Source organism: Cryptomeria japonica, chromosome 3 (assembly GCF_030272615.1).
Source record: "Cryptomeria japonica chromosome 3, Sugi_1.0, whole genome shotgun sequence".
Lineage (NCBI taxonomy): Eukaryota > Viridiplantae > Streptophyta > Pinopsida > Cupressales > Cupressaceae > Cryptomeria > Cryptomeria japonica.
The window spans coordinates 322,928,515-322,949,179 of NC_081407.1; the positions used below are offsets into that span (position 1 = coordinate 322,928,515).

General features: G+C 39.8%; 1 protein-coding gene across 1 annotated transcript; it reads left to right on the top strand.

The window, feature by feature from the left end:
- Positions 1 to 913: 913 nt before the first annotated feature.
- Positions 914 to 20,325, top strand: LOC131036022 (uncharacterized). The gene is made up of 4 exons (XM_057967816.2): positions 914 to 1,180; positions 19,481 to 19,652; positions 19,740 to 19,856; positions 19,988 to 20,325. The coding sequence occupies exons 1-4, from the start codon at positions 1,029 to 1,031 to the stop codon at positions 20,117 to 20,119; spliced, it is 573 nt and encodes a 190-aa protein (XP_057823799.2). The 5' UTR covers positions 914 to 1,028; the 3' UTR covers positions 20,120 to 20,325.
- Positions 20,326 to 20,665: the final 340 nt, after the last annotated feature.

The following is a 20,665-nucleotide window of genomic DNA, read 5'->3' on the forward strand; positions in this document are numbered from 1 at the left end:
ATTTCTCAATTAAACACCCATTGTAAACCTCCCCAAATTGGTTGGTGAAAACTAAATTTTGATGGTTTTACAAAAAGGAATCCTGGTCTTGCTAGTGGGGGTGGTATCTTTGAGATCCCACATGAGTAACTTCATTGTTGTTTTGTTATGGGGAATCAAGCTGGCTCTATCCATTAGAAACAAGCATCTATATTTAGAGAGGGATTCCAAACTTATTATTGATTTTGTTTCTAGCAATATAAATCTACCGTGGAACCTCATTGATATTATCTTGGATATCCAAGATCTTTTAAAGAATGTTGAGAACTATGTTGCCATTCACATATATATGTAGTGAAATCAAGTGCCCAATGGATTTGCCAACTTTAGCATTGATTTAAATTTGTCGAGATGTTGGTGATCCCTTGGGAATATTCTTGCATCCATCCCCTTGCTCTTCTAAAATGACTCATCACTCATAAAATAATGATGCCTAATGTATTAAATATATTTTGAATAGGCTTTGAAGAAGCATGTGAAGTGTGAGGGTAGTTTGTTGAAGTTTGAAGACAAGTACAAGTTCCTCTTTGAGAAGTGGGGTTCTCTAATTTCCTAAGCTATTTAGTGTTTCTTGTTGTTTTATTCTACCCTCGTTGAATTTTGGTCTTTTTGATAATATGATGTAAAGTGTTGTTCGACTAATTTTGCTTACCCTTTGGACTCTACTTATAAAAGGCTTATGACCTTGATTTCTTGATTACCATAAGATAAAACATTCTATAATACATTATAAAAGTACATCATATCTCTGTCACAATCAAATCTAAAAACAACACACTCAAATTTACCTTTATTATTATTATTATTTTTCTTACACTATTTTATTTTAGTTAGATTAGAACATTATGCCTATCTTAGCCTTTATGGCAACATTGAAATCACAACACCTAGGTTGGTAGTTTATCGTCTTCAATATAATATAAATACTAATTGTAACCTGGATAAACCAGTCGTAAGATCATCCTTAAAATCCCCGGAATAGTTTTAACATGTACAAGTTGAATAATTCTGGTGGATTGGAGAGGATGGGGACGGGGGAAGAAAGTGTAAAAGCAGAGGCTCTGCAAATCCTAAGCCTCTGTCAAATTCTCCCTCGCTTGGTGGTCTTTGATCTTGATTACACCCTTTGGCCTTTTTACTGGTAAGAAACCTCGTTAATTCTCTGCAATTTGTTATTCAATTTCGTAGTTTTCCTGGGAAATTAGTTTTTAAAATACTTCGAAACCCAATCAGGAATGACAAATTTTGTATGAGATGAGAGATGGTAAATATATTTTTTGGCTCAAAAACTCTGTACAGCTATCGAGTGCGTCTAATTGTTAGATGATTGTGGATGTCTATATTTAAAAGTAAGTTTTTAAAAATTTGATTGAATGTATTTGAATAATAAGTTTTTAAAAATTTGATTGAATGTATTTGAATAATCATGGGTGTCCAAGTTTGAAGTAAAAAATTTCGCTTTTTCGTGAAGATTTCAGATGTGGTGTGCTAGGTTGTGAGTAAAACTATATGTAGTAAGTTGCCCATTTTATAGATTCTTTGTCGCAAAGTGTTTTTGGGTAAATTTGTCTACCGCGTCAACTAACTGGTTTGTATGGATTGGTTAGTTTTGCAATGGTGAATTTCGTTTCCGTAGAAGCTAGTCTAATGAACAATTCTTTCATCGTTTGACAAATGTATCAGTTTTTCATTAGGTTTTGATTCAAAGAAAGTGTGTTTGATTTATCGAAGCATAGTTAAAGGAAGTGAGTTACCTCCTCTGTTTCATTTTAGTGTTTCCCTTCACATATTTTTTTTCAAGGCGTCGTTGGGTGGTTTCGTCGACCAGTTCAACTGTGTGTTTGCAGGCATAATTTTCATTTTTGGGGCTAGAATGATGATAATATCCCAATCATTTGCTGTATCAAAGAGCTTTACAGGAAAGTATTCTTGTTGTGGTTTGCTACTGGCATTCTCTTTCCCAAGTGGATATCACCGAAATGCTTTATATAGTTGTCACTGTATGATTCTCTGATTTCTCAGGATTTATTTAGCCAATTCTCGAATTTTTTATAATGAAATTTGGGAGCGCCTTTGGAACGAGTCTGATTTCATACCATCTAGGAACTCTTGTGAGGTTGACATTATTAAATTTTAGCAACATGTCTTGACGTTACTCAGTTTATATTGAAAATGGAGTCCTATGGTTGTAAAATTAAAACAACATAATTTTACCTTTTTGCTGTACATCTGAGACTGTTTAGCTACAAAAATTGTATGCCAAATTTTTTACCTGTAACTTAGACCATAACGTTGTGTACAATAGCCCTGAATTTTTGTTGCCTATAATTGATAGCCCATAACTTAAAGTTCAGTAGTTATGCACTCCCTGGGAATTTTGCTAGTCTTCCTCTCAGCCTAATTCCTTTTTTAATAGTGCAAGCATACCTACTTGCTTACAACCCTTTGTTCAATCCTAGTGACCCCTAGAAAATGTATGAAAACAGAAATCATCAATAACCCTTAGCTTAAAGCTTGGTGTGTATGGCAAAACCTTTGTTGACATGCACTGCAAAGTACCATAAAGTTTCATCTGCTTTAATAGATGCTAATTGTAAGATGATTAAATATAAAATTTGAAATCAGTTGATTCTTTTGCCTCTTAGATTAATTTGCAAATTTCCATCAGTGAGAAGACTGGGAAGGTTGGGTTGATTTTTCTTGCAGCTGGGTATAATCCCAGAATCACCAGGATTGCCTCTTTGCTTTTGGTGATAACCAAGTTTTGAACTCAAGCCTTCTGATAAGCACTTTTTAGTGTTTAAACCTAAGTCCTACCATCTCAGATTCTCAAGAAGAAAGTTTTGATACCTCGTGGATTTACTTTGAGGATATATATGACTGCTTTGCTATTCAGTAATTTAGACAAAATTCAAATAAACTAATCTTTGTAGGAGGGTTCATCATAACCTCCCCCACGTTCTCTTGTGGGTTTGCTTTGGGGCTAGGAGGGACAGAATGACCCGTAGGGAACCTGTGATGGCTGTTCCAGACCCGGTCAAACCTAGGCAGACCCACAGGCCATCCAAAAGAAAAAGCCAAAAAAAAAAGCATACTTGAAATATTTTGATATTAAAAAAATGTCAAAATACCTGTCCCTAAGTGATAAAATTGTGAAAATGGTGTGTGCTATGAAGGTTTGTGTTGTTTCAAATGCCATAAGTTGGGCTTGGTGGTGGAGGCTCCACTCCTAGACCCTTCCTTGTATTATGACCTGCTCCCCAATCCTGCAAGGGGCACTGCCCCTTGACCTTGTTGGGTGCATTGCCCTTAGAAGCCTGCTTGGGGTGTTGTACCCAGACTCCTGCGAGGAGTGTTGCCCCTTGCTAGTTGCTCAGCTTGGGATAGACTAGGGATGTAGCCCTGTTGTCTCTGACATTTCAGGAAAAGGTTGGTGACATTTTGTTTCCATTTCACCATTCCCTGTACCCCAGAAGATTTGGGGGTACATTTCTCATAAGCAGAGACACATTCTTTTAGGTGACACTGGTGTTTATGCACAATTTTAAAAGACTGTTGGAGAATTCACGTAAAAATTAAAACTAGCTTTTGTGGAAGCTAATTAGATCTACAAGTTCTCTTGTAGTTTCCTGTGGTAATCTGACAGCTTTGTTGCGGCCAGGCTGTTGTCCATCACAACTCTATGATGGCTTCACTCCCTGGGAATGTTTGCTAGCCTGTTTCTCAGCTCAGTGTGTCTTCAATCACCATTCCGTGTATACTGATGTTGATCATCTTTGTTCCTTCTATACCATAATTTGCTTGTAGTGTGTGAGCTCCACTGTGATTCCATTTCTTATGGTACTTGCATACATACTTGCCTACAGCCTTTCTTGTTCAATCTTAGTGGCTCTGAGGTAATGTTTGAAAACATGTATCATCTTCTCCATGTAAAACTCCAATTGTCACAACCCCTTGAGTCAGTCACTCCACATTGCTTTTGCATATATTGAAGTGACTTCTTGTTGCTGCTCTATCGTTCTGCCCATCACATACTATACTCTGCCCATCACATACTATACGGCATCCAGTGCATGTTGACCAACCCTAGTTAGATGAACATTGATTCCATTGTCTTTGAGAAGATTGTCTTTCATGATCTGGGCACTTTTGAGTCTTGACTTCCTTCTAATTGCATCAGAATCTGAGTTAGATAGTTAGGCCCCTAAGTCTTCTGATGTGTCTGATTTCTTAAGCCTTTTCTTCCCAACCTTTCATTTACAAGTTACATTTTTTGACAACCTTTAGTATCAAACAATTGTACTTTTGAATCCTTTTTTAGGTTTTCAACCGCGAGTTTTATGAACCTGTAATGCATTGCCTTGGCTCTGGTGTATACCTTGGCTCTGGTGTATACATTTGCCATAAATTTCCCCAATTTCTATAGGTAGCATTTTTATCCTATAGATTTCTTGAATCTATTGCAATCCTTTGCAAGCCTCTAGTATGTATTGTAATTATATATATTTTCTATGTTACTGGGTTCTCCTATTCTGGGTTGTGTCATTGAATTGAACAGGCACAGGAGTGGGAGTGCAGATGGGTAGCCAGGGTATGGCCTTGCTTCCTTGGGTACTGTTATCTCAAAAGCTTGCACCCTTGCTGAGCTATCAACTCAGCAACCTTGTGAAACATGGAAACAACCCCAAAGTGTGGGACTTTGCACAAGGGGGTTGAATCTCCGGAGAAGGCCGGCTTCCTACTCGATCCAGGTGCAAGTGTTGAACCAACTCAACACTTCAAAACTAACTCCTAGACTTATCCTAACAATTTGCAGAGGTAAAGGGAAGAGAAAATGCTTGAAATGAAAGGAGGTGATGCACCAAGATAAGAGATTGTTCCTCTCCCCATCTGGAATGGCACAAGGAATCAACTGAAATACCCAAGAGATGCACAAACTTCAGTTGCACAAGTGACTCAGATGCATGCATGGAGGCTGGAATTTTGCTAAGTGTCAAGAGGGGAGAAAGATTCCCACAAGTCACACTCAGAAAACCAGTCAACACAACATATATAGAGAGAAGAGCCACAACATACACCTATGATGAAGATAAGAAAGCATACACAACATACATAAGTTGAAAGAAGGCAAGAATGGTGATCTTCAATTAATCATAAGGCCAAAAGCCAATTTTACAGTTGCAGAAATGCAAAAGATTACAAGTCTTCAAGAGAAAAGAAAAGCATAAGAAAGCTCAAGGCAGTAGGGAGAGAACCCTTTACAATGAGGCTTAACAGCCTTATATAGAAAAAATGGTTACAAGGGTGATCATGACCCCTGCATGTCAGTCTGGAGGTACAGGGAAGTGCATGCACTTGACTTGTACATGCAAGCAACCTAGCCATACCCACAAAGGGCAAACCTAAGAAGGTGGATTGACTAACCTTCCAAAGTCAGGCATGACATAAGTCACTACGCATGGCCTCGTACCTCCCTTGATGGAAATCCTGCCAAAAAAATTAAATGCACCCCTGTGGCTCCACAAAAAAGTGCATAAGTCACCAAAACTATTGGAGCATTTAAAGCCTCGAGTGTCGATCACGCCATCCGGAAGTGTTGCAAGCCAGAATCAAGTTTAGAAGATTTCGGAGACTGGGGTCACCGTAGTTGGGGAACTTCGGGACCGGGGTCACTGTAACTGGGGAACTTCGGAGACTGGGGTCACCGTAGTTGGTGAACTTTGGGGACCGGGGTCACCGTAGTTGGACAAGGAACTTGTGAACCTGGGGGTTTCGGAGTTCCAGGGTAGAAGGACAAGGAACTTGGGAACCTGGGGGTTCTGGAGTTCCGGGGTGGAAGGACAAGGAACTTGGGAACTTGGGGGTTCCAGAGTTCTGGGCTAGAAGGACAAGGAACTTGGGAACATGGGGGTTCCGGAGTTTCGGGGTTAAAGAACAAGGAACTTGGGAACCTGAGGGTTCTGGAGTTTCGGGGTTGAAGAACAAGGAACTTGGGAACCTGGGGGTTTCGGAGTTTCGGGGTAGAAGGACAAGGAACTTGGGAACTTGGGGGTTCCAGAGTTCCGGGCTAGAAGGAAAAGGAACTTGGGAACCTGGGGGTTCCGGAGTTCCGGGGTTGAAGAACAAGGAACTTGGGAACCTGGGGGTTCCAGAGTTCCGGGGTAGAAGAACAAGGAACTTGGGAACCTGGAGGTTCCGGAGTTCCGTTGTAACTTCGGAGATCGGGTTCACCGAAGTTGGGAAGACTTAGGAACTTCCTTCTGACAAGACAACACTTCACACTTCATAATTCCATTGCTTTTCTCCTTGATCGATTGGGCAGCGTTGGTCCATGGAGCTGCCCAGGTCCATGGAACATATCTCTGATCAGTTCTCACTGATGGACCAAGGGTGTCATAAAATGGCAACATTTTTGGCAATTTCTGTTGGATGCTGGCCTGCTAAGCATGAAGTCCAGAAGCCTTAAGCATCCATTGGGCACTAAGTCATGGAAGACCCAAACATGTGTGTGCCCTCACTTGGAGGAAAACTGAAAACTAGAGCATACACCCTCTTAAGGAGAATGCGGCATGTGCATAAGCACTTATGAAAGCAAAACAACCTCTAGTCTAATATTTACATAGTCATCAACACCCTCTTTAGAAGCAAGGCTTGAGATGAATCCCATTTACTGGGATTGGAAGAACTTCACCATCAAGCTTGGAGAGATTAAATGCATTGGCCTCCTTGCAACTAGTGATGACATATGGACCACTCCAGATAGCATCAAATTTGGAGTGTCGCCCAGCTTTGGCTCTGTCTACATCCCACTTGAGAACTAGGTCTCCCTCTTTGAAGACCCTATTAGTAGCCTTTTTGTCAAAAACCTTCTTAACTTGCTCTTGATGAGTCTTAAGTGTATGCACAGCCTGACTTCTAACCTCTTCCAACTCCATTAGCTCTGCTAGTCTTACTGTCATGGCATCATTCTCTATTAATTCCAGCTGATGCGCTAGTTCAAGAGAGGGTATCTCTAGGGAAGTTGGGAGTCTTGCTTCCTTCCCATATACTAGCATGAAAGGGAAGTTACCAATCGCTCGCTTGGGTGTGATCCTGTCAGCCCATAAGGCTGTCCTCAACTTAGTGTGCCATGCCTTCTGATTGTCTTCAATTGTCCTTTTAATTATCCTGATGAGGTTCTTGTCGGAAGATTCAACTAAGCCGTTACCCTGAGGGTAATAGTTGGATGATGTCTTCAAGTATACACCATGCTTAATTGCCCAAGAATTGATTTGGGTTCCAACAAATGCCCTGGCATTGTCTGATATGATGGTGGAGGGGACACCAAATCTTGTCACAATTCCCTCAAGGAATTCCAACACTGAGGCCTCATTGGCATCCCTCAATGCAACTGCCTCCGTCCACCTAGTGAAGTAATTTGTTGCAGTCAAGATCCACTTATGGCCAGCACTAGAAGGTGGGTTTATCATGCCAATGAAGTCTAAACCCCATTGGGTGAACGATTGATCTGCTTGGATGGGATGAAGAGGTAGGGCAGCTAGTCTTTGCTTCCCAGAGAAGAGAGCACATTTCTTGCAATTCCTCACCCATCTGTGTGAGTCACTGAATAAGGATGGCCAGTAATAACCAGCCCTCATTATTTTGATAGCCGTAGTCTTTGCAGAGAAGTGGCCCCCTGAAGAGCCATCATGAAATTCCTCTAACAATCTGCTGACTTGGTTTTGCTCGATACATCTTAGTAAGACTCCATTGGAGTCTTTTCGAAAAAGAGTGCCATTCACTAAGACATAGGGAATGGGCTGCAACCTGAAATGTCTTCTTTTGGTCCGGTCCAGACCTTGGGGGTATCTACCTTCCATTAAGAAGGTGGTCATGTCACCTACCCAACTGAATTGAGTGTTGTTGTCAGTTGGTTGATCTTCTTGTAACACAAGGGCGATCTCTGAAGTAGTCTCAAAAGATGAGACAAGTTGTTCACATAGGCCCCCGCCTCTTACAAGCTTGGTGATCTTGATGTTGATGTCATACTCCATGACCTTGGTTATCCACCCAGCCCTCTTCTCACTGATATCCTTGTTTAGAAGGAAATCCTTGACACTTGCATGCGGAACCAAGAGGTGGATCCTGCTGTTGGACAACATGTGCCTGAACTTTTTTAATGCCCTTACAACATTGAGGACTTGCTTCTCTACTTAGCTATATCTAAGTTCATAGTCCTTTAGCCCTTCACTAAAGAAAGCAATAGGCTGCTCCAACTTGTCATTGTTCAGTTGTGTTAGGACAGCTGAAATGCTAGATTCTCCTCCGAAGGTATAGAGGATAAAATCCCTTTCATAATTAGGATTGACGAGGGTAGGGGCCTGATTGCTTGTTTGATCTCTTCGAAACTAGCCCTTCCTTGGTCCAACGGAAAGCCAAGTTTTTCTTCAACATGGAAGTGAGGGGTTTTACCATGGTGGCAAGGTTTTACCTGAGCAATTGCTTGTTTGATCCTACCAAGGAAACTTTGCAATCCTTTCTTGTGACTGGGGAGTGGAAGAGAAAGAATAGCCTCCACTCGCTTTGGATCAATGGTCAAACCCTCCTTGGATACGATGTGTCCTAGCAATCTTCCTTGATTAGTAGAAAATACACACTTGCTAGGGTTCAAGGGGACACCATATTCCCTGCATTGCATTTCATGAACACTTGCTCAAGATGACCAAGATGGTCAGCTGCATGCTTCGAATAAACAGTTATGTCATCAAGGTATACAAGTACAAACTTTGCTAATACACCCTTGAAGGCCATGTCCATTGCTCTTTGGAACGTAGCACCTGCATTGGTTAGCCCAAAGGGCATTTTACAATAAGCATATGTGCCCCACTTAGTAGTAAATGCAGTCTTGTATTGGTCTGATTCGTGGAACAAGATATGGTTGTAGCCTGAATACCCATCCAAGAATGAAAATCTTTCAGAGTTACTGACCTTTTGGAGAATCTGCTCCATAGAGGGAAGGGTATAGTGATCCTTGAGGGAGGCTCTATTGAGATCCCTAAAGTCTACACATAGTCTGATTTCCCCATTCTTCTTCCTTACAGGGACAAGGTTGGCCACCCAGGAGGAGTGCTTGATAGGGAAGATGATATTGGCTTCTATTAGCTTGGTCAACTCCTTCCTCATTAGTGGCTCAATCTTGGGGTTTATTGGCCTTTGTTTCTGTCTTATTGGCTTTGCATCCAGGTTTAGCTCTATGGTATGCTAGGCTAGGCTAGGATCAAAACCCTTCAAGTCTTCATAGGTCCAAGCAACTATGTCATCATATTGTTGGAAAAGCTCAACGAAGGCCTCTTGCTTGGTTGAGGAACACACCTTGCCCAAGTTCAAGGACCTACCCTCAGCAACAACAACTGGCTTGTAATCACCCCTCTTTGCAGCCAAGTTCATCCTCTTCTTCAACTGATCATCTGAGTTGAAAATGCCCTCCAAGGTAACTAGACCTTTAGGCAACTTGTTGGAGTTGAGTTGCATGATTTGATCTCCATACTGGTTTTGCAGCTTGGACTGTTTTTTAGCAGAAAACTCTGCTTCATTTTGCAAGAAGTTGACGATCTGCTGATCGCTTTCAAACACTTGCCAATTCACTTGATTGTCCGGGACAGCAGGCCTCACAACAAGTCTGATGTGTTGCTCTTTCTCTCGTGCAACATGCGCTAGTATGTTGAACTGAGCACCAACTGCGCAAGCCTATCAGCATGCTTGTTCTGACCTCTAGGAATGCTCTAGATATTGAAGGCCTCAAATCCTTCAATCAAATCCCAAACCCTGTGTTTGTATGATTTGTGTAGGTTGTTCTTTGCTACGCTTTGGGCTCAGATGTGATTAACAACCAACTCACTATCTCCAAATACTTGCAGAGATCTGATCTTTTTGCTTTGTGCAAGTTGGAGACCTTGGATCAAGGCTTCATACTCGGCGACATTGTTAGTGCAACCAAATTGAAGCCTAAAAGAGAAGAAATATTTCTCCTACTCAGGAGAAACAAGCATTACCCCGACGCCTGCACCATTCTTGTTTCTTGAACCATCAAAAAACATGTTCCATAACCCCTCTGAATCTCCTTGTGTCTTGATGAGGTTAGGGATAGGAGTATCCTCTTCATGGATACAATAGGTGCCAAGCCCAGTCTCTTCAGTCTCAGCTAATGGATCAAACTGAAAAGCATTGGCCCATTCGTCCAGCAAGCAATCAGGAACCTCTTGCAAGAGAGTAGCAGGCTCATGGACATCACACTCCTTCCCCTCTTCATGCAAAGTGCAATTCATGTTTATAGGGTTAGGGGTGTAGGGCTCAATGTGGTTTTGGGCAATGGGCTCTGCCCTTATGGTGACCTTGGTACCATACCTTCTTCGAAATAGCATATGGGACCAGTCGGAAGATAGGTACCCACCTATCTTGGCTGTGAAGTCTCTAGACAGGCAGATGGCGAAGTAGGTAGGGAGGTCGATGATGGATACGTCTTGCAAGACAGTGCAACCAGGGCATGCATGCAATGTTAATTTCAATTTTTTACCACCCCTACTGTCTTAATAGAAGTGCCATCTAACTGGACCACCCCTTTGGTCACGGGTTCATATTCTATGCCAAGAAGATCAACTACCTTCTTAGGCATGATTGAGGTATAGCTCCTGAATCTATCATGCAGTTGTGAACCAAATTGTCTCCTATGATCAAGGAGAGATAAAAAGGGGGAGGCTTGCTGATCTTGTTTGAATCTTCCTCCTCCTTGGGTTGCACCAAACTGGTGGAGACTGCCTTTTCTCTGACTGCTGCCTCCTCACCTGACTGATTGACTTCCTTCAGTGCCTCCTTAAGCAAATCCCTTTGAGATGGGATTGAAAGGGCCTCCCACATAGTGACATTGAGGTTGACCTTCTTCATTTGATCAACTATGTTGAAAGGGATATCGGTTGGTTTTAGAGGCCCCTTTGAGGCTACAAGGTCTGCCTTTGCTCTTTGGACAACTTGGGTCTCCCCCTGCCTCTTGTTCCCTTGCATGGTACTTTGGCTTGTATCATGGATGGCTACATTGGGTGTTGGAGCTTGGATTGATGTTGAAGGTGAGGTAGCCTCCATGGCTCTCTTCTTTGACCTTGCATACTACAGCATGGACTCACCATTTGTTTGGTTCAAACCACAAAATTCTGCCTCTTGCTGATTGACAAAGGTAGAATCTCCTTGTAAGTGAGCCCGGGGACACTAGGCTGATTTGGGTCATATTGCTGGCCAGAAGTGGTCAACTCATCTTGCACTACTAAAGTTTGAACAAACCCTCCACTTTGGCATACGCCTTGGTTGTGTGGCTGATTACATGGTTGACACCAATCTTGCTCTTGGGCAAGGTTATTTTGCATTGGAACTATTGCCTTTGAGTTGCTTGCGTTTGTGGGGTTCACACTATTCAAAGGCCTGGCATTGCTCCATTGGTTTTGCCCTTGAAAGGGTGGCCTGTTTTGCTGATAATTTTGACCTTGTGCTTGGTAAGGTCTGTTATACTGAGTTTGCTGTCTTTTTAGTGCCACCAATTCATTGCCAAAGTTTTGCAATAGAGCCTTAACCTCATGGAGCTCATTATAGGACGTAGATGGTGTGGATGGTTGACTTGCAGGTGCCATGGGAATAGGAGCCAAGGTTGGTTGTTGAGTAGGAGCTTCTGGGAAGAGAGGCATTGGAGGCCTTGGAGCTATCTTCCCAGCCTGAATCAAACAATTTTCTGCTCTTATGGCTATGTCATATGCACCCTGTAGAGACCCATCGATTGTACCATGACAACTATATCGTTGTTGAGAGCTGTAAGATAATACAAGGCGGCATGATTTGGGGATGGCTTCACTAGAGCAGGAATCCTATTCCATGTCTTATGGAATCTAAAGTTGAAGTCTCCCATGAACTCGTGGGGTGCCCTCTTGATCGTAGTTAATTGCTCCACAAGTGATAGGTGATCACTTTTGTCTTCAAAATGGTTGCACAATTTCTCCCCCATTTCGTCCCAATTGTGGATGGAGCTAGACGACAACCCTCTATACCACTGCAAGGCTTTGCCTTTCAAGGATGTGGCCAAGAGTCTGACAGTAACATCGTCCTGAGTGATGTTATGGACGGAGCAAATGTTTGCAATTTCTTGAATGTGCTTAATGGGTGTAGTAGCTGTTTCACCAGTGAAGTATGGTATACTCTTCAACACAGCCACTGGTATGTCATTCCATTGAGTCAAAACAAGGGGACTCCCCCCATTGAAGGTAACAAAGACTTGATTTCTTGCCATGTGAAACAATGGTCTATTGATATGAGTGGTGGGAGCCCTTGATAGAAAAGGTCTTGTAAATGGAGGAGTAGAATGAGGCCAGGGAGATGGAGTGTTTACAACCTCGTCACCCTTGACTGGTGATAATGAAGGTCTACCTCTCCTCCTTCTAGAGCCTGCAGATGGAAGCTCTATGAATTGGAAATTGCCCCTAGAAGATGCCCTTGTATGAATTCTGGGCACGAAATCTACAACTACCCTCGGGAGCTCGGATTTCCGGAGTGAGGAAGCTCGGGAGTTCGGAACTTGGGGGTTCCAAGTTTACGGGCCTAAGCACCTCGAAACCTGGGGGTTCCAAACTTACGGAGCGAAGTGGTTTATTGACCTCGGAACCTGGGGGTTCCGGATTTCCAGGGTAAGCAGAGTTACAATGACTTGGGAACCTGGGGGTTTCGGGGTCCCGGAGTTGTGAACTTTGTGTGAGCATGAACTGGTCCTTGAGCAGAGTCGCCAAGTGCTTGAGAGATGACTGCCTCTAAAGGCCAAAACACTAAGAATAGCACTAAATCCTTAGCATGTGAATTGAATAAATCCCACCGGGCGTGCCAAAAACTGTTGTCACAAAAACTTGCACCCTTGCTGAGCTATCAACTCAGCAACCTTGTGAAACATGGAAACAACCCCGAAGTGTGGGACCTTGCGTAAGGGGGTTGAATCTCTGGAGAAGGCCGACTTCCTACTCAATCCAGGTGCAAGTGTTGAACCAACTCAACATTTCAAAACTAACTCCTAGACTTATCCTAACAATTTGCAAAGGTAAAGGGAAGAGAAAATGCTTGAAATAAAAGGAGGTGATGCACCAAGATAAGAGATTGTTCCTCTCCCCACCCGAAATGGCACAAGGAATCAACTGAAATACCCAAGAGATGCACAAACTTCAGTTGCAGAAGTGACTCAGACGCATGCATGGAGGCTGGAATTTTGCTAAGTGTCAAGAGGGGAGAAAGATTCCCACAAGTCACACTCAGAAAACCAGTCAACACAACATATATAGAGAGAAGAGCCACAACATACACCTATGATGAAGATAAGAAAGCATACACAACATACATAAGTTGAAAGAAGGCAAGAATGGTGAACTTCAATTAATCATAAAGCCAATAGTCAATCTTACAGTTGTAGAAATGTAAAAGATTACAAGTCTTCAAGAGAAGAGAAAAGCATAAGAAAGCTCAAGGCAGCAGGGAGAGAACCCTTTACAATGAGGCTTAACAACCTTATATAGAAAAAATGGTTACAAGGGTGATCATGACCCTTGCATGTCAGTCTAGAGGTACAGGGAAGTGCATGCACGTGACTTGTACATGCAAGCAACCTAGCCATACCCACAAAGGGCAATCCTGAGAAGGTGGATTGACTAACCTTCCAAAGTCAGGCATGACATAAGTCACCAAGCATGGCCCCGTACCTCCCTTAATGGAAATCCTGCCAAAAAAATTAAATGCACCCCTGTGGCTCCACAAAAAAGTGCATAAGTCACCAAAACTGTCGGAGCATTTAAAGTCTTGAGTGTCGATCACGCCATCCGGAAGTGTTGCAAGCCAGAAGCAAGTTTAGAAGACTTTGGAGACCGGGGTCACCGTAATTAGGGAACTTCGGGGACCGGGGTCATCGTAGTTGGGGAACTTCGAGACAAGGAACTTGGGAACCTAGGGGTTCCGGGGTAGAAGGACAAGGAACTTGGGAAGTTCCGGGGTAGAAGGACAAGGAATTTGGGAACCTGGGGGTTCCGGAGTTCCGGGGTAGAAGAACAAGGAACTTGGGAACCTGGGGGTTCTGGAGTTCCGGGGTAACTTCGGAGACCGGGGTCACCGAAGTTGGGAAGACTTAGGAACTTCCTTCTGACAAGACAACACTTCACAAATTCATTATTCCATTGCTTTTCTCCTTGATCAACTGGGCAGCGCTGGTCCATGGAACATATCTCTGGTTGGTTCTCACTGATGGACCAAGGGTGTCATAAAATGACAATAGGTACCATCCACAAGGTACCCTAAACGGCAGGGCCATGCCCTGGCAGAAATCCCATAACAGTTTTTTCCAAAAGAAGTCCAAAACAAAGAAAAAATTGGAAAACAGTAGTACATATCCTGTGGGTACAGGGTATGTACCCGTAGAATACTCGGGGGTGACAGAGCCATGCCTTGGCCCAATACCGTGGAATAATTTTCTAAAAAAATGCCAAAACAAAGAAAAAAATTGTAAGATAGGAGTCTGTTTGCTGCAGCAGCATCATTATCTTATGCTACAATGCAGCGAAGCCTTTCTTGGTAGCATTTTATTGTTTTCCTTGAAGACAGGAGTGGCTATGGTATCCCAACTGTTGCAATGTTGTTTACATCTGTTCTTTGAGAGCCGTCACACATGTCTGAGTCATTGCATGAAACCCTAGATCACCCATTTGAGAGGCCCAAATCTGCACCAGTTTAAACCATTGGCTGGGAGGGAAAGAAAGCAGTCACGTCCTTGAAAGATGCATGTCCAGAAATGGTAGACCCACTCAAGGATTTAATTTAATTTATGTCCAGAAATATATTTTTTATGGAAACTCTCTTGAAAAAATTATTATGTATTTGAAGGAAATAATTTTTGGACAAACTGAGTTTTTCCATATATTAGTTCTTCTATTTTTTATTATTATATGCATATAATATACATAGATATTTTATGTGTATTTTTAATTTATTTTATATATATATTAGATGTACCCAAACCTGGGGGCCTTTTTTGGACATACCATACCTGAACGGCTGAACCCCATATCTGTACCCAATCCCATACCCAACTGGTAACTTTTATTTTTGCAACTTAATCTCATCTCCTCTCTGAAGATGGTACTCAGATGCATATGCCAGTTCTTGACATCTTTAGTATTTTTGTCAATTGTTTTGTTTCTGTTGTTAGTTCTGCTGCATATTCTGAGTCTAATTCACTTCACAAAACGTGTATCGGGTTCCATGATTACGTGATGTCTCATTGAGACATTTTATATGATTGTAATATAGGTTTTGGATGAGGATACCAGATGCCTAGCTTGATTTCCTTTTATGATGTCACTTTTAAATGTGTTTATTTTGTTTTCAGGATTTGTTAGCAATATATTCTGTGGCAAATTCAGTCATCACATCTTGTGCCAAATGATGAATATAGCTAGATTAGTTTCCTTGCTTCAGACAACAATGCAATTAACTACACCCCACTTCAGTGGTATATGCAAGCCCACTTTCTTTCAATGACTCTAAGCTGATACACGGACTTTCAAATGAGTGCTTGACACACAACTTTCCTCTTCTTGATGATGGATCACTGAGTGTGATCGGAAACATCGAGCAAAAAAGCATGCACAGTGCAAACCAGAAGCTTCTGCATCTTAAAGAAAGTGTATTAATGTCCACATTTGACCAAAATAGGTCAGTGGTACTCGATAATAAAGCTGGAGATGGCAGCAAGACATAGCCAACAAGAGGCTTCAAAATAGCTACAAACTAAAAGATAATTAAAAGCAAAACAAAATCTGATAGCCAAAAGTCATTTTGACAAACAAAAAGGAGGGGCAACCCTGGTCCTGTCAAAAGAAAAATAACCAGTGAGATCACCAAGATGCTATGTTTTTAGTTTGTCAGAAATCCCCCTTGGATTTGGGTATGATCTACTCCCTTTTCGGGTACAGATGCAGTCCGGCCTGGAGTCAGCAAGGGTTCCGACTTCTGCTTGTGGGTTTGACGTTGACGAACTGTCACGAACCCACTTTGAACCTAGCCAAATTCTTAAAAATCCGAGTGAATGTGATAGAATTTATTAGTTTTGGAGGAAAATTGGAATTGACTTATTTTTCCTCTTCCTTGCTGCTCGAATATGCTACACATTCTACGTTCAATTTGGTGGCCTCGCCCATAGAATTAAATTATAATATAATATCTATAATGGTATAATATTATAAATAATATTTATATTATTAATATATATTAGAATAATATTATTAATATTTAATATTATAATATTTATTAATAGCTAAGCTAACGATCCTGGCACTGGTTCGGGTTTGGGTTTGCTGCTTTTATTTGTGGGGTTCGAACAAAAAAAAAATTGTTGGTTGAGTTCGTCCATACAAAAACATATAAAAATTACATATGTAAGACTTTTTTTAATAAATAATAAGTAAACATAGTAAAATAAAAATATACCTAATATCCATTTATATAAATATAAATAAAAGATTATATCTATATATTCACAATATTCACATTAGTATTAATATATTTAAAAATCAATTAATATTAAGTATGAATAATTTAAAATTTAAAATTAATATTCATAATCCTCCTATTCTGTTAAGCTTCCCTTAAATTGTTTCATAAAAATTATTATTATTACACCTTGTTCACTTGCTTTTGATAAATATTTATAATATTATAATATATAAATTAATAATATAATAATATTATAATATTATTCTTAATATATATGTATTATTAATAATATAAATGCTATTTTATAGCATTATACTATTAGTCTATTATAGATATTATACTATAATATAATTCTATCACGGGCGAGGCTGCTAGATTTAACACAGAATGCGTAGCATATTCCAGTGCAAGGGCTAATTGCAACAGTGAAATCGATGAAGGGGGATTGTCTTCAAAAACAGAAGGGAAAGGATCTTCCATCCTTTCCCCGTGGCTTTTGCATCCTCCAGGAGCATTTGAGCAGCAGGGAAAGGAAATAAAAGTAAAATCAGTTCTGATTTTCCTCCAAAAATGATAAATTTCTGATATGAATTAAAGTTAATTAATTCTAATGTATGAATATTAATATAAGTTATAGTTATTTTAATATATATATATATATATATCATATATTTTTAATTTTTAATTATATCTATATAAAATTATAAATTGATATTAGATATATATTTTATTTTATAATGTTTATTTATTATTCATTAAAGAAAAGTCATATATATGTAATTTTTACATGTTTTTGTATGGATGAACCCAACCACCAATACTTTTTTTTAAGCCCAAACCCATGAACCAAACCAGCAAACCTGAACCAGTACCGGTAACTTAGCCAAGATGACTAAAAGTAGTCTATAAAATATTAAAAGTCCAAACATTAAAGAGAAAGGGCTTATTGTCAAAGGAAAAGAGCCATGAACACTGGATTTCCAGGATGGGCCAAGTGGGTTTAATAAGATGAACGAAAACACCTGCTGATAACTTCTTGCTAACTTATGGTTTATAGTATGGGCCTTCCTCTGCTATAGATTTTTTCCACTGGCAGCTGTTGAAATGTTTTTTAAAGTAAGTTAATATTGAAGATATGAACTTCAGGATTGAATTTTCTTGTATGGATTGAACAAATCCTAAAATTTTCACTAAAACAAACAATGCATTGCCTGGAATAAGTATAACTCAACAATGTCATAGTATCTTCTTTTCATGTTCCTCCTGTTCAACACTACATTTTTTTAACAGTTGAATCAAATTTAATACCCTTAGAAGTTGGTTTCTGCCGAAAAGGTCATCTGGAATTTATGCTTCGATGATAGACCTGTATTAACCTTTAATCAAAAACCATCATTCCCCGCAGCCATCATCCTCTAGTGCTAGGTAGGATTGCATTGCATGTGAACAGTCCGTGTCAACATGTGCTCTCTCTCTGGCAGTTTGTAGATTCAAGAAAGGCGGTACAAAATAATCATTCCTATAAGTTCAATTTGTTATCCATGCTGAGAAAATTTTGAAGTATAGATCTGGTGATTTTTGATAGAATAGACTTGTCACGTCTGGGGCACCAAAGATGAGGACGATGTAAGAAACATTAAATGAGCCACTAAAAGGTGAGGTGTATTGTAATGAATTAATTGGAGATCACTTTGTGGATGTGCACGCTATGTATAATTGGTAGGGAAATCTAAAATATACTGTCATATTCTTATATTGAGGATTATTACTGCCTTTTAATGCTAAGGAACTTAGACATCGAAGTGGGTGGAATATTTAATTGCAGAACTTGCAAATTTACAAAATATTTGCTTCGTGAATTTGTTAGAAAATCATTTATTTACAAAGTAGGTCCTACAGATTTACTAAGTTTTTATTTGGATCATCATTTAAATAATAAAACAATAGCTTTATTTGTATGGAACGGATGTACAAAAATGATAAATTCTTGTCTGTGTTGTTACTTTGTTATTAATTCTCCAGGGTCACTTGTTGTAAGCAGCTTATAATTTGTAGATTTCGCTGAACTTTATTTCAATACAGAACTTAAAAGCTTCAGTCACAGTGGCCCTAAAAATCTTTTGTTTGGTAGGGTATGCCATATAAGGGACACTATTATCGCTAATGTTAAGAAAGATACGTTTTGTATAACTCTTGAACAGTTATGCACTAAAAGTGTATTGAAGGGAGATTTACTTGTGCACTTAAGAATACATATTATATCATAAAGCATTCTAATTGTCTAATTATGGAACCTGAGATGTAAGTGCAATTGGTAATTCATCAAATAATCAAGTGCATGACCTAAACATCTCTTTCCATGAGGTAAAATTAGAGTATTGTTGCCTCCCAAATCTCATTGCTGTGATAGAGCAGAATATGATGGTTTACATGCAAGAGAGAGACATGGCGTATACATTATTAAATTTTGCCCTTTTTATTTATTTTTAACCACGTGCTATTTCTTGGGCTATCTTTGAAGTCTAGTGTTTGGGAAAAGAAATAAATAATGGATTTATATTCAGGGAATTGAAATTCTAAAGGAAAGCTTAGCAGGGCCAGAAATTTATTACTAGTATATTTAAATTTTAAATACCTAGAATCCATTCTGTTTCAAGTTCAGGCAACATTGCAATCTGTTACTTGCGATCAGATAGTCAGTATTTACCATTCACAAGAAAGTCTAGTTATTTTTAATGGAGTGGATGTTTCACATTTTTTTTTATAGTGTGAAGATATTTGGTGAATAACAGAACGATGTCTTTAAAAGGAAAAGAAAAAACTAATGCTAGTGCACATCCTTAAAAGGAAAAAAATATAGTGCTACTATATAATTCTATGTACTGATAAGTGGGACTGCTTTTTGCAGTGAATGTCGATCGCCAAGGGAGAAGCCATCGCTTTATCCTCAGGCCAAGGGCATACTTAATGCCCTGAAAGAAAAAGGCGTTAGTATGGCCATTGCTTCTCGAACTCCCACGCCTGCAACTGCTATAACATTTTTGAAAAATCTTGGTATCACATCATTATTCACAACAATGGTCAGTGTTAATTACATAACCATCATTTGCCAATAAATTGAAGTTTTTAATTTATATTTTACCCATTTGTATTTATTGAAAATTCAGGAAATATACCCTAGTTGGAGTCATAAGACCGAGCATTTTGAAAAAATTCATCAAAAAACGGGAGTACCCTTAAAGTCAATGCTCTTCTTTGATGACGAGAATCGGAACATTGAAGCTGTATGTCATTTTTTTACAGTTGATTTATGATTGATAAAGTCATATGGCAGTTCATGACATATCTTTTTTGCTAGAAAATAGAAGCAGAAAATCATATTATCTTTGTGTCATCTTTACCTTCATTGTTTCAGGTTTCAAACATGGGTGTAACGAGTATTTGGGTGGGAAATGGAGTTAATATTGAAGCTTTGAATTCAGGACTTAGAAAATTTTCTGGATCGTCTGGTTCACGGAGTTCAGCTACACAAAATCAGGATGTTTAAATTTGCAGCCATGTTGCAAATCCTGTAGTGATTTTATTCTTGATTATGATTTTACATATTAAATACCGTTGCTCTACCAATATTTCTCTATTGATTTGTTTCCTTGTTGATCAACTGTATTTCCTCAAAAGCAGTGACATAAAATTCGAATTGAGGAGTTGATTCCATTACTTGTGATATTTCTAGCATGGAAATATTCTCATCAAGTCTCATCGATGCAAAGGTTGGCTATATTCCAATATTGGTAGTTTTTAGTAGTGAAAATTAAACATTGGGTGTCATATCGCAGTCTGTTATTTGCTAGAGTTAGCTACAGTTAGGGACTGAAATTTTATTTTCAGTTACATTCTGTTACCAATAGCATAATGCTCATTGTGACCATAGTGTGCCTTAATACACAAAAAAAATTCTCCCAAGTCAACGGCCTTCTATCAGCTATTCTGCCTCACTTATCTCTCTCCAATGCGTTGCCCTTTTCTTCCAATAATCCGCACTCTTGATCTTCCTTTGTGCAGACACATTTCCATACAAAAGTATACCCATTGC